The 14,185-nt window shown below is 40.0% G+C and overlaps 1 protein-coding gene across 1 annotated transcript in view; it reads right to left on the reverse strand.

The window, feature by feature from the left end:
- Window positions 1–2,327: 2,327 nt before the first annotated feature.
- The window catches only part of cygb2 (cytoglobin 2), a 45,324-nt gene continuing 33,466 nt past the window's right edge, over window positions 2,328–14,185 (reverse strand). Inside the window, exon 3 of the mRNA XM_084930934.1 lies at window positions 2,328–9,149. Within this exon, the coding sequence (XP_084787060.1) occupies window positions 8,985–9,149 (165 nt within the window). The 3' untranslated portion in view covers window positions 2,328–8,984. The remainder of the gene's footprint in view (window positions 9,150–14,185) is intronic.

Here is a 14,185-nt window from a genome sequence, read left to right on the forward strand (position 1 = left end):
GTTTCTCTGATGCTTAGTAGTCTAAATAAAAACACCCAGTCCTGTGCCTCCCCACTGACGAGATATTTTGCCTGTAAATGATTCATCTTAAACCATAAAAGGTATAATACTGGGCCAAATTCTGTACAGCAGTACATCAGTGTAAGTGTATGTGCTGCACTATGTTATCTGGATCACGTTCAACCTTTGGCTGAGGAAAAAAAAACCGTAATAACATCTATGCTGCCGGGTTTCTGCTGCTGTACTCGTCTCATAATGAAGTGGAACACGTCGCACCAGCTCGCCGATCTGCGCTCCTCGTGTGGCTGAGAATTGATTTCAAAACGCGTTTCATTCATAGATCACCGAACGGCCTCGGCACAGAATTACATTTTTGATCTGCTGATATGTTATGAACCAGCCAAACCTCCCACTGAGAAGCAGCATTCGTCCTGTGAGCTCCACATTTATGAAACTCTAACACATTTGAATCAGGGCTTGAAATTTTTGCTCTCTGTAGTTCTATATTTATTTAAATCTCTGCCTTTCCTTTAATGTCTTACTGAGCTGTTTTACATTTAGTTGTTTCTTCTTTTCCTTAAGAACTTCCAGTCGTGTCCTAACAAGACTTTTGTTGGAGGGTATGCCCAAATCATGAAGTTAGAGCCCCAGAGACCCCCACATGTGTGGGCTCCCTCCACAGCTTGTTTTTATGATATGGTTCCAGTGAATGATGTAGGGGTGTCAAACATAATGCCCGGGGGCCACAAAGACACAGTGCAACTCCTGGCCTCCTCTACACTTCTCCAGTCACTCTCTCAAAGCTTCATCAGGTCAGACTAATCACAAATAAATAGGATCTATTAAAAACTAAACAGGAGCTTGGATCTTAGGAGGTGACCAGTTTTTCAAAACAAGCTTTTTGTGATTACTTCACACTTAGTTAAAGAGAATGATCCAGATGCTGGTAAAACACAGAACTGTGTTTAAAAATCCACGTTTGACTCAAGCAGTGAGTCAAACGCTCAAACCGTCTCATTACCGTCAGATGATCTTCACTTCTGCTGGAAGTTTGTTGGGACTTCCAGCGGCCAGAATGAAGACAAGGAAAATTTTCTCTTTCAGACAGGAAAAAAAACCTTTAACGTATATGAACAGTGTTGGGGAGTAACGGAATACATGTACCGCCGTTACGTATTTAAAATACAAAATATGAGTAACTGTATTCCGTTACAGTTACCGTTTAAAAAGGTGGTATTTAGAATACAGTTACATTGTTGAAATAAATGGATTACACAGCGGTATTTTCCTGTTTCATATTGTCACGGGTCAGGATTGTTTGGGTTTTGTTTGATAGCTATGTTCTGTTGTTCCAGGCGGCAGCGTTACGGTTGCCATGGTTAAAGGGTGACGTGCTCTCTCTGCGACTGTGTGTTTCCTGGGTGACAGAGCGCCTTTTTGTTGTTGTTGTTGTGCTAAGTTAATAGGCAGAATGCTACAGGCATAGCCCTAAAGAATGTAGCCTCACGGGCAGTGTAGTCCGTGCTGCAGGGAGAATGGACTGCCATACCCGTTATGTGTCTGTGAGCGCGAGGAGGGAGAAAAAAGAGAGTGGAAAACTATGAGTTGTCATCGAGCAGAAACGGGAGCTGGAAGCATGTAAATATAATAATAACCACTGCAGCCAAGAAGAGTGCCTGACGAGCCCAGTTGTAAGTAAGCTATTAAGACTCGACTGTACACCGTGTTCGTGTTTTCCTCCGAAACAATAAGTTCCGTTGGAGCAGCCTTTCAACGCCTCTCTCTGTCTCTCGCTAGCAAACTTGACCCAGACAACAAAGTAAACCTATGTATTAGCCAGAGGTCCCTTTACTACGGTTCGGAGGCGCGGACCTTCAGTAATAGTAATAAATCACATTCAAGTAGTTGTAAACAGCATGATAATATATTAAGTAATCCAAAGTATTCAGAATACATTACTCTCATTGAGTAACGTAACGGAATACGTTACAAAATACATTTTGGGGCATGTATTCTGTAATCTGTAGTGGAATACATTTTAGTAACCTTCCCAACACTGTATATGAAGCACTCATGTACTGCACTGTACTGCACACAGGTGATGTAAGTGCAGACGCAGGGAACAATCAATTACCTGAACAGGCAGGATTATGTAACATGCAGGAAACTGATCATTTCACCATTTCAGTTTCACTTCGGCCTGGCACATCTTGAACCTCTTGGTTGTTTGTAGTTAAAAACAGGTAAAACCAGAGGCTTGGTTCCCATTTTGATCCGAATCATCAGTGTGTACACAGTAATCTTTAAAAAACACAAAGACAGACAAATTTACAAGTAGAGTTTATTGATGGTCATGATCGATTTTCACCAGGTCTGCGAAGGTACAAGTCTGTGCAAACATGCTCAAAAACACTACAAAGCCACTGAATTCGCTCCCAGCAACAGTGTACAGTTACATATGCATATACAGTACTGAAATACACAGAACCCTCCTCAGAGATATATTTAGAAAAATATAAAGTCCTAACTTTCCAACTCATAGACAGGAACATTTCACAACAAAAACGCACAAGTCCACATGTGCTGTGATGCCCTTATTAGCTGAAAGGGAATGAACATGAACATATGATATGGATTGAATGAGCCAAAAAATTTACATTTTTAGATTAAAATAAGTGAATTATGTTGCAATAGATGCTGCAGTAGTAAACTTTGCATGTGAGAACATGCCCAACCGTGTGCGTGTGGAAAGCAATGCAGCGATGTGTTTAACTAGGATGTGTCTACACATAATGCTGTGTGTTTATATTGTGGTGAGGTTCGTGCTGCACACAGATGGCGAGGTGCAGAGAGCCTGCAGCTTTGAAAAGGACCGCAGTGCATTTTTAAACCAGATCATTCAAGACCAGCAGCAGGTTTACTGCCTCCTAAGTGATTTGAGCCCAAGTGGAAACAGTTTTCTTGACGTTTGTTTGACTCCTGCGTGTATTTTTATCCACCTGTCTGACTCATTGCTGTGAGAGATTAGCTCACAGCTCAGCTTGGAAGGGGAGCTTTCAGTAAACATTTGCAGGAGTCGAGAGTCGTTAAAGCAGCAATTAGTGTTTTCATTTCATTATCTAAAGATCACAAAGTGACATTTTCTTATGGCGGGCTAATCAGTGAAACTGAGCCGCTACGTGAATGTAATACCTTGGGATGTAAACTAGGTATTTGTGAGATAAAGAAGTTTGTTCTCTGCTTCTGTGTGCATGTGGGACATTTCAAAGGAGATCCTTGGAGATATTTACCATACCTCCCCGTGAAGACCGCCTCGTCTGTCTAAATAAATCGTTAACAAAAAGAGTTTCTGTTCAAAAAAAGAGAAAAAGAAAAAGTAAATTGCTTTTTTATCAACATCTGGTGTGCGAGTATTGGGAGATGACCACATAAGGACTTTTTATCACACCGTTTTTTTGGTTTTTTTTTTTTTTAAATCAACAGCAGCTACAACCACTTTTACAAGTTTTTGCTATAATTAAACTCTTTTTTTTAAAATCATCAACTGAAAATATGCAATAATTAGAGGATTAACCCTGCAACACCAGATGCGTCATATTTGACACTTTCTGAGACATCTACATCCGTTTGATTTTTGTTAACCCTAACCCCATTAAATCCTTTTCTTATATGCAAAATGATATAAAATAAAACTCATATGAAAACTCATATGTAATTATTTTTCTTACTTTGTCAAATGGTTCAAACAAACAATTTGAAATTTCTGGCAATTTTTGTGGTTCAGGCTTACAGGGTTAACTGTTTGCTACAAACACAAGTAGACAAATTTAAAAACCTTTTCAGTCTTTGAATTTGAGCCAATAATAAAACTAATTTCCTCGACGCAGCGAGGCCCACTCGAGAGACAATTTTGCTCAAATTGTTCAGAAACAAATATAATTTATCAAGTAAAAGCAAGAGTTGAATCCAAATTATGAAGCAATTCTTGGCCTTGTTTGACTGTCAGTGAAGCACAAGGTGGTTGATGTAGCAGCTCATAAGGTACACGATCCATTGCCATTCACAGATTACTGTCACGTCATCACGGTCTGGGTCGTTTAGTCTCACTTCTGAATTTTGAACATTTTTAATGCAATGTTTAGTTTTGTGGTTCCCTTATGTGTTCATTTCTGTGTCCCAGCTTTTGTTAATAGCTGCTCTTGGTCTGCTTCAAGTGTCGTCTCATTTGTTTACCGTTTTATTTTGAAGTCTAGCTTTCATACATCAGTTTTGCTTCCTGCCTGTGCTTTTCTCCTGATTGTTTGCACCTCTGTTTGCCTCCTGATTGGCCTCCTGTGTGTATAAATTGCCCGATCTTCCTTCTCTTAGAGATCAAAGTGGTTGTTAGTACTCCCTTGTATTCTGCCTTCACGCGTGCCTGGAGTTTCTGTTGTTTGTCTCTTTGAAGGATTTTGTACTCCTTTGTCCTCAACCTGAATAAAGGTTAGTTTTGAATCCTACATTGATTCAGCTCTGTCTGGGAGAGAGGCATGTGCTAGTATATATTATTATTATTCTTCATTTAACTTCTTTAACAAAAGAATTTCAACCAATATGACCTCGCCCTCCGCTACCACGCCCCCTCTCCCCATCGTGACCACGCCCTCCATCATGACCAAGTAGTATGCAACATGTGTGCAAAAGTAATATTTGAAGTCATCGCATCCTTTGATATTTCACAAAGTTATTATTATTATTTATTTTGTAGCTCATGCAATGTTTTATCCTTTTATGTCAATGATTTTGCTAAATGGACTGAATCGAATGCTGTTCTGTACATCAGGTGCGAGTGAGTTGTAAATATGCTTAAAGTTTGCAAAGTGAAAGCGATAAAGGGCCCATAAAAGAACACATTTAACATTAACCTTGAGCATTGTTTGGGTGAAGTGATAAGTGTGCAAGCTTCACTAAAATCAGACCAGTACTGTAGGCCTACGACACCTGATGACCGAGCTTCACCAAGGCGTCAGTCCTTCAGTCAGATGAGCTAAAAACAAGCACTGCGTGTTTTCTTCACTTGGGCTCTTTGGTAAAAATTCAATCACACATCAGGGGGCTGTTTTTCTAAAGGATATCATGACAGAATAATATTTAAACCCACTGGTGCAAGACAAAAACAAAACACTTAGAACTTTAGAGAACGCTTTTACCAAAAACGCTGGGACGCTGTATAACATATAAACAAAACAGAATGCAAGAATGTGCAAATCTCAAACCCATATTTTATTTATAGAAATGATCAAGCAGAGACATTTTAGAATTTCAGGAAAAACCTCTCATTTTTAGTTCGATGGCAGCAACACGTCTTAAAAAAAGTTGAAACAGAGTCACTAACATGCAAAAAAACCATCTACAAATGGAATAACCCAGAATAATGCTGTTCAACATAAACAGGCATGATTCTGTCATGGAAATCACTGCACGGGCTTTCAGAAAACATCGTCTGAACACAGATCACAATGACAGCCACTAAAAGCTCTCTCAAGCCAAGAAGAAGCCACATGTGAACACAATCCAGACACAGTGCCTCCTTCTCTGAGCCAAAGCTCTTTTAAAATGGACTGAGTCAAAGTAGAAACTGTTCTCTACTCAAATCATTCAAGATGTGAACTCACCCGCCTGCAGTCCCGACCTTTCAACAAAATGAAATGAAAAACACAACAAAAGAAGACCCGGAACTATTAAGCAGCTAAAATCCTCAATCAGACAAAATGGCACAAAAGTCCAGCAGCTGTTCTCCTCTGTTCCCAGATGTTTACAGACTGTTGTTAAAAGAAAAAGGATGCTACAGAGCGGTTATCACTGACTTGTCCCAACTTTTGAGATGTTTTGCTGCCATCAATTCAAAATGAGTTTCTTAAAAATTGTACATTTTCTCATTTTAATGATTTGATTTGTTTTGTATGTTCTATTATAAATAAAATAAGAGTTAATGAAATTTCAACTCATTGCATTTCTGTATTTATTTACATTTTTCACAGCATCCCAGTTTTTTTCCTTTGATTGTGTTGTGTGTTTGTAATCGAGAATCTGAATCTGCTTTCAGTCAATGAAAGACATGTATGCATGTCTATAGCGCTGTTGTGAATGACCGTGGTGGGTTTAATGCCATCTGTCCACTCGTAATTGTTTTCCTTCTCAGTGACGCGCTCCGAGCAGAGGCAATGGGAAGTTACAGTAGATGAATGGCCAAATGAGGAGGAGAGGAGACTCATTACCTCCTCATTAATGCCAGATGCTGATGCCGACGGGGGTCAGATGGGAGAAACAAGACGTCACTGCAGCAGACGCAAACTGCAGATTGGATCAAGTGTCCACCCTAAACAGATTTGCTGTGTGTGTTTGAGAAGATGGGGACTGCCAGCAGGAGCACATGAACTTCAAAGAAGGTGAGGTGAGGTCAGGTAACGAGAAGGCAGCACAGGCCACATTCTGTAATACTTGGATTTTTTTTTTTGCTTTCGACTGGTCAGAGATCTAAAGACACCGACTGATGGCACTTCTGAAACAGATGTGTTTTCCACAGACCTCCAGAGTGGGTTTCTAAAGCCCTTAATGGAGACTTCAAAGCAGCATGACTCTCTGATCGGGTTTTAAAGATGTAAACTAAGCGACCGTCCTGTAAATATTCACATGAGAGACGTCTTACGGCATGCCTGTGCTTGAAAGTGTAAGCGTGCACCTGCTGATATTTTCCATCTCACTTTCACATTGTTAGTGTGTGTGCAATGAGATGAAATGAGGGGGGGAAAAGCAAAGCCAGCCCTCTTTTACGCATCCACAGGTCGTGTCCTTGAGTTGTAAACGAAGGTAGAAGAGTGTGCACATTTACTCACTGTACACTTATACAAACAACACCTCAGTAAAGTTAAACAAGACATTAAATAGAGAGAAAAGGGGCCGCACGTCCCCTGAACATGAGGATATACTGAAGCAGGACACAAAGAGGATCTATTAACAGTCAGCAGCTCCATGGTCCCGTAGCCGGGGCTTCAACAACTAACTGCCCCCTCTAATAGCTAAAAGTCATTCTGTGTCTAAGCATTTCTTCCATCTTTCAAAGTATTGTGAAATGTATTTATGTGCGTCGCCTTGAAACTGCAGGTTTCCACAGAAATGAACTCTGTTAAGTATAATCCGCATTTATTTTCAGAAATAAATGTCTTTTCTTGCTCCAGATGGATAAAATACATGTTCGTAAGAGCGGGCCTGTCAAGCTTTGTGTTTCTGGATGTGGTGGGGTGGGATTTTTTTCTACAGTATTCTGATAAAACACATTAGACCTTTTGCTGCGTTTGGGTAGAATTTGACACATTTTAAATTACAGTTTTCATGGATGTCTATTTTTCATTCAAGCAAGGCTTCAAAGTAGCTGTGCAGTCACACAATCCCATTTTATTTAGCTTTGAGAGAGTTCCTCCTAAGGCTAACCCCTGTAACAACTTCCAAGAGGTTCCTATTATGTACCATAAACGTCTGGGGGACAAAGACTGCGGGAACATACCAAGCAAACATTCTCGACCCTGGACCTACTTTTCTAGCAAGAGATCCACGTTCAGCAACCGATTAGATCATTAGAACAAGCATATGTATTTAAAACCTATTCAAACATAGGTGATATAATCAAATATAATACAATTAAATTTCACCTTTTACTGTTTAATATGAAAAAAATGTAAGAATAAGCTAAAATTCTCTCATTCGTTGTTGTTGTACTCTAAACTGTTTTAAGATGCAGTGATTTTGAAAAGATAAATGTCTGAAATTGTTTTATTTATTTATTTTAAAAACAATCATCAGTAGTTTGCATAAATGGAGAAGAACTATGAATGTCCATTAACAGTTTTGTAGTAAATCAATTAGCTGTCAGTCAATTATCTTTGTTTTAAAAGGAACAAGGACACATGCATTTAATTTGTCCATTTAGCTGGATCTCTGTTTTACATGGAAACAACGTCCCCATCGACCCATCTCTAGTTATTGTTAGCTGACAAAAGGTGATCTTTTTCAGTAATTTTTGTCTGGGAAAAAATGCCGTGTTTGCCGGGTATTAAAGACTCCATAAGATACCTTCATACAAGAAAAATAAAAAATAAAAATAAAATATGACCATCAAGTGGACCAGTATAGCAAAAGCCATAATGGTCTGCTTGGGAAAATAAATCTGTTGGAGTTTTTTCTTGGCCTTCAGACAATAATTCTGATTGCTACAGTGCCGGATAGGACATCCAAAAAAAGAAGTCTTCCACATTTTTCACACGTATTCTTTCGTCTTTTACGGTACTTGCAGGCTGCAGTTGCACTTCATATTTACAACTCTAGAAATATATTAACTTGCACAGCTAATGTCGATTAGCAAATTCTGCTTTTATCCTCATCTGTCTCTAATTAAAGTGCATCTGCTACTGCTACAATTTTGAGCCCTTTGCAAGAATGCAAAGCTTGACAGGCTTACAAACAGAAGGATTGGTCACCTTTTAATTGATTTTAGAAGTTCATTAACACTTTTGGAGCAGTCTTATCTCAGCAGGTGTATAAAAAGGAAGATTTTATGCTACACAGAAAGTGACTGGTTGTGTGCCTCTGGCAGCAACAGCAGTGTGTGCGGATGTCGAACTGATAGTTAGCCTTAGCAGTGATAACACAGCAGAGCGCCACTGATGTAAGTGGAAATCTAACAGCAGTTAAATAAAATGATGTTTGGCTACATTACTTGGTGTCCAACTGATCTGATCTCCGAGACGTGCAAAGCTTAGCACCAAAATGCATCCAAAAGAAGTTGAATAAAGAAACAAAATTGCATGGATTACCATGTTAATCTGATCCATGTCTGTGAAACCATCGTCGCAAAATCTCCATCAACATTTTAAACACATTATTTTGCCTCTTTTTAAACTTCATTGAGTCCACTGAAAACTTCTTTACCACCTCTTCTTCCCGACTCTTCACACTGCCGAGCTGGAGACCTGGAGCCAGCCCACCTCTGTGTAGGCCCCCGTCACATGCCAGTACACCGCCCCCATCAGTTTGGTCCACACCATCTGCACCTCTGCCGTGAAGAATTCTGGGAAATCTTCAGAAAACACCTCCAGCATCACACTGCTCAGGATCTGAGAGGAAGGGGTGACAAACAAATTTCATTAAGCGAGCCACAGAGAGATGGAGAGCGATGGAAAATGTGGCTATTGAGATAATAAGGGTGGGGGTGCGAGTAATGCAGAAAAATTGTGTTCTGTGGGTAAAGCGGGAACAGAGTGATGGAGAAATAGGAATTCATTTCAGCGTTATAGAGAAGTGGGCGAGACAGGTGAGAATTGAAAATGATAACTGTAAAACATGAAAGCAGTGGGTGGACAGGCGAAACAAAGGAACAGAAATGACAAAGTCGAGAGAAAGAGCAGCAGAGGTGGCCAAAGCAAAAGCACAGAGAGAGAAAGCTCAGTGTAAGTGTGGCAGCCCGCCATAAAGTCAGCTGACCTGGGCAGAACTGGGGCAATAAAACCAAACTGCTGATGCTGATTTAACAAAAGCTTCTCAACACGAGGTTATGAGGGGGGGTTCTATTAAAGCTTTGAGTCATATTTGACATGTTATGTGACACCAAACAAAAGGATTTCTATCGGCTGAGCAGCTGCATGAATGTGATATGGATGAAAGTTACCGTGCCCTCTTTGTGTGGTTTTACCTGGAGACATCAAGTAATTTGTTACAGATTTGCAACAAAGAGGGGATATCCCGAACATGGTCACCTCAGACACATAGCCCCGGCTCTGAGCACAGAAGCCCCACCTACCATCTATTCAAGCCTTCTGTTTGTAAGGAGCTACAACAGCTCGTTTTAGAACAGAGGCTGAAGCAAGGCTTAGCTTCTCATAAAACGTGGACTAAAATAGTGTGTTTAAGGTTTGTTATGAACAGGTAAAAATATGTTTATTGTAAATTATTATTAATGTGATTTATGTAAAAGCTGTTCCAGTAGAGACTACATCCTATATGGAGCTGAACACATGACGTCTCCATAGGAGGAAGCACAAAACATGCTGGGAACGTGCTGAAGAGGTTGAAGCTTTTAGGACATAAATGTATCTTTGTTTGTTTTGTGTTGGGGTTTTTGTTTGTTTGGTTGGTTGGTTGGTTTGGGTTTTTTTTTTGGTTGGTTGGTGGGGGGGGGGAGTTATTGCTAAACTGTCAAAGCATATGAGGCTTTGTTTTCTTCTAAACAATCTTCAATGGCAGTAGAGGATATCCACTTTGTCTCCCTCTTTTTAAAAAATCCTTTACATGAACACATGGCCTTCAGTTTACTTGGGTGAGAGAATATATTGTACAGAGTAAAAGACCTAATCTTCCCATTCGTAAGACCACTGATTAGAAATTATTTAATCAACTTGAAGGTGAGGCTAACTGTCACTCAAATGTGACGACAGTTGGAGTTAAGAATTACCAAATAACCCAACGTGTAAGTCTTTGGACTGTGGGAGGCACAGGGAGAGCATCAAGCTCCACACTGGGGTGTCTCCAGCTTGCTAGTGGACTCAAACCCAGGACCATCTTGCTGTGAGGCAACAGTGTTAACTGCGGCACCACTATGCCACAAACCCTTTATCTTATTAAACTAAATGAATAAAGGTAGTTGATGATGATCTGGTAGGATTTATTTCTGTATCCTGCCCAGTGGCCGGCATGAAGAATGTAATCAGTGAACAGTGTGGGCTCTCGTATTTCATCCGGTCATTAGATCTAAGGACTTCTGGTTGTATCAATGTCTGTACGGAGCGTTTGGACATTCAGGAAGCAACTTGGTGCTTCCTTGAGTCACTGCGGTTTTGTTTTATATTTATCAAACATAAATGTTGCAGTATACAGTCCTCAGAGGTGATTATCAGGTCATTGTGTTTGTTTGGTACCTAATTCGCTTGGACAAACATCTGGATGTTCTCCTTCAGTCGTTGTTGCTTGTTTCTTGTTCCCATATCTCCCCACTGTTCCTTGTACAGAGTTTCTTAGTTTTTTCTCACTTATATGTGCAGCACCTTCAGTTTTACCACCTGGCTGTCAGTTTCAGTTTTGTCTCAGCCAGTAAGTCAACCTTAAAAAAAACACACAAAAAAAAACTTCAGGCCATAATGTGACACATTATGAAAAAAAAAACAGGAAGTATGAAATGTGTGACTGGCCTAAAAAAAGTCGAGCCTTGAACACGTCAGGTTGAAAATTCAAGGAATATACAGTGGGACAAATTTTTTTAATGACCTATTCACAGAGTGATCAATGCAGGTGTAAATGGTGGTAGAGTTTTCTCTCGTTACTGTTGCGTTTATGAACCAACACAACATTCAGAAGACTTGAAGAGAAACAATCTACTTCCCCCGTCAGATGGAGCAGGAGGAACACTGAATGTAACACAAGTGTTATGTAAAAACATGAGCTGTATACAAAAATGAGTTTAAAACATTTTTAATTGGTTCTGATTCTGTCTACGCTTCTCTAAAAGCTAACTTTTTAATGTGCTCCAGGTCTGTGGAAAACTGTATTTACTTGTGAAGCACCTTACACATATAAGTTTTTACAGAAAGCTATAAGCAAAGTAAAGACTGATGTTGTTGCTGGGGGTTTTTTTTATTTTTAAATTGTGCATAAAACTTTTTTTAATTTAAAAAAAGGTAGCAAGACAGAAGGGGAAGGTTCACATGATGGTAGTGTGGATAGTGGAAATATTGGAGAAAGGATGTTGAATATTGAGCTGCTAGTCAGGAGGAAAAGATTCAGAGGAGATTCATAGATGTAGTGAAGGAGGAAATGCAGAGAGTTGGTGTGACAGAGGAGGATATTTGGGATAGTGTGAGAGAGAGATTAACTCCTGCGGCATGTAGTTGTTTCTTAAGTGGCCGCTGTTATTTTACTGTTGTGGGTTTTTCTATATAATGTATTTGTTGCACTTTTTTTGTTGCAGTGGTTGATATGTTATGGGACCAAAAAGCTGCCACCTGGCATTTCTCTCACTTGTAAAGGAGATTTGATCTTAATAGGACTTATTAGTGTCACAGCTCTCCGCATATATACGTGTCTTTTTTCAGGAATTTGGACTGTTTGTCCACATATAAATCACTGAAAACTAATTTTCTGAAAAACTGCAGGGTGTAGATTTTCAGAAGGATTTTTCCCCTGCTAAATAAAGGACTGAATCTTATATCAGACGAGAATAGGGCATCCCTCTCCCAAAAGTCCAGCCGTTGGTCTTCTCATTTGCCAGATGTTTATGGACTATTGTTAAAAGATTAGGGAATGCTCAATATTCCACGATTCTTTGTTTTCTTAGTGTTTAGATAGTTTCATGTATTTCCCCCTTAATTGCCTCAGTTTAATAGTGGGAGTTAAATTCTTCCCACAGTGCTCTATCCTCTTGTGTCAAGTCTCCTGTAGTAAATCCCTGTATGCATTTTCCCACTTCCTGTTTTATCTTGTGAATTAGTGTTCCTTGTGCTTTGCTTCCAGTGTGCTTCTTGTGTCTCGTCTGTGATCTAGGTCAACTGTTTCATTTTCCTCATCTCTCTCCACTTCCCCCAATCCAGGCACTGTTGGATCCTTCTCCATGTGTTTTCAAGCTTTTGTTTCTGTATTTTTCCAGGTTCTCTTTTTTGGACTTGTGTTTTACCTTTTGAATTATTTCAAACAGCTTGCTTTAAGATCAGTCTTCCTTCGTCTGTGTTCCTGCGTCTGTGTTAGGGTTAGGATTAGTAATGTAAACATCATGATCAGAATGTCAGAGAGAGTGGCAGAGAGTGGACCCAGAGTGCAGGACTCAACAGATGGAAGCAAACTTAAAATCACAGCTTTATCTATGCTAGCAAAAGCAACACAGAGTTGAAAAGGAACAAGCTTGAGGCTAAACAGATGGACATAGGCACATACACCATGAGAGAAAAGAAGGAGACGCAGATAATATGTACACAAGAGGAGATTAGGGCAGAGTGGAGACACCTGGGAGCACAGCTGAACAGAATGTGGCAAAACAAAGCAAAAAGAGGAAGCACATGAGCAAGGGACTATCAAAATAAAACAGGAAGTAACACATGCTGAGACCAGGACTAAGACGTACAAGCTTGGCAGAACAAACAATGGAACGGGACACAAGAAGAGACAGAAAGGGTAACAAAATATGGAGATACAACTGATGACAAGACACAGAGATGAGACTAGGACAGAATGAACACGAAAGGCAACTAACTGCTTCTTTCACAAATTTCCCAGGTGGTGTTAGGGCAGCTTTGGATTTCATTATTATAAGATGGTTTGGATTGAGAGGTTCAGTTGCCTTTGGGTAACTGATACCATCAACAGTCAAGAGGTGACTATTTACAATAGACTTGGCTTCACAAAACAGAGTTCAAAGAGAGCCATCATCCTCCTGCACACTGAGCAGTAGTGGCGTTCAGCATGTTATGAATGGTCCTAATGTGGCGTTCCCAGACGCCACCTGCATGACTTGCAGAAGGAGCATTGAAAATGAACTCCCACTATCTGTCTACCAGGAAAGCTTCCAGTGCCTGTATGTCACATTGCTTGAGAGTGTCTCTGAATTCATTTTTAGCTCCTTCGAAGTTTGTGCCCTGGTTACAGTGAGTTGGCAAACAGCTCCTCTCAGGCTAATGAAGCATCTAAGTGCATTTATCGATGCATCTGTTGATAAGTCTTCTAGCATCTCAATGATTATGGGAGTATCTCAGGTTCCAGTAAAAATTTGTTGTGACAGAATGTCTGCTGCGCAAAGACCTCTCGAGGCGTGGTCAGCTGGGACTGAGCTAAATTGAGCACATGGAAGCATGTAGCATAACTATAGAAAGAGGGAGAATTTACAGACATCTAAAAATGTAACTAATGTTGTACCAAAGACTTTTATGCAGCTTATTCTTGTTAAGCACAAGACAAGCTGCTCTACACAGGTTACACGTCTGAATGTCTCTGTCATTCACGCTACTGCGCACAGAGCTCCAACAACTCCAGTAACGTCAATTTTATGGAACAGACCAGCGGTTTATTACATAAAGTAATAAAACAAGAAGCAAGAACTAGAAATACAAATAACTACAAGGCTCTAAGAAATACTAAACTCAAGGCAAATATAGAGCTAGAACATAAATATTCC

The sequence above is a fragment of the Perissodus microlepis genome, chromosome 6 (assembly GCF_051167445.1).
Source record: "Perissodus microlepis isolate ML-2025 ecotype Zambia chromosome 6, ASM5116744v1, whole genome shotgun sequence".
Classification (NCBI taxonomy): domain Eukaryota; kingdom Metazoa; phylum Chordata; class Actinopteri; order Cichliformes; family Cichlidae; genus Perissodus; species Perissodus microlepis.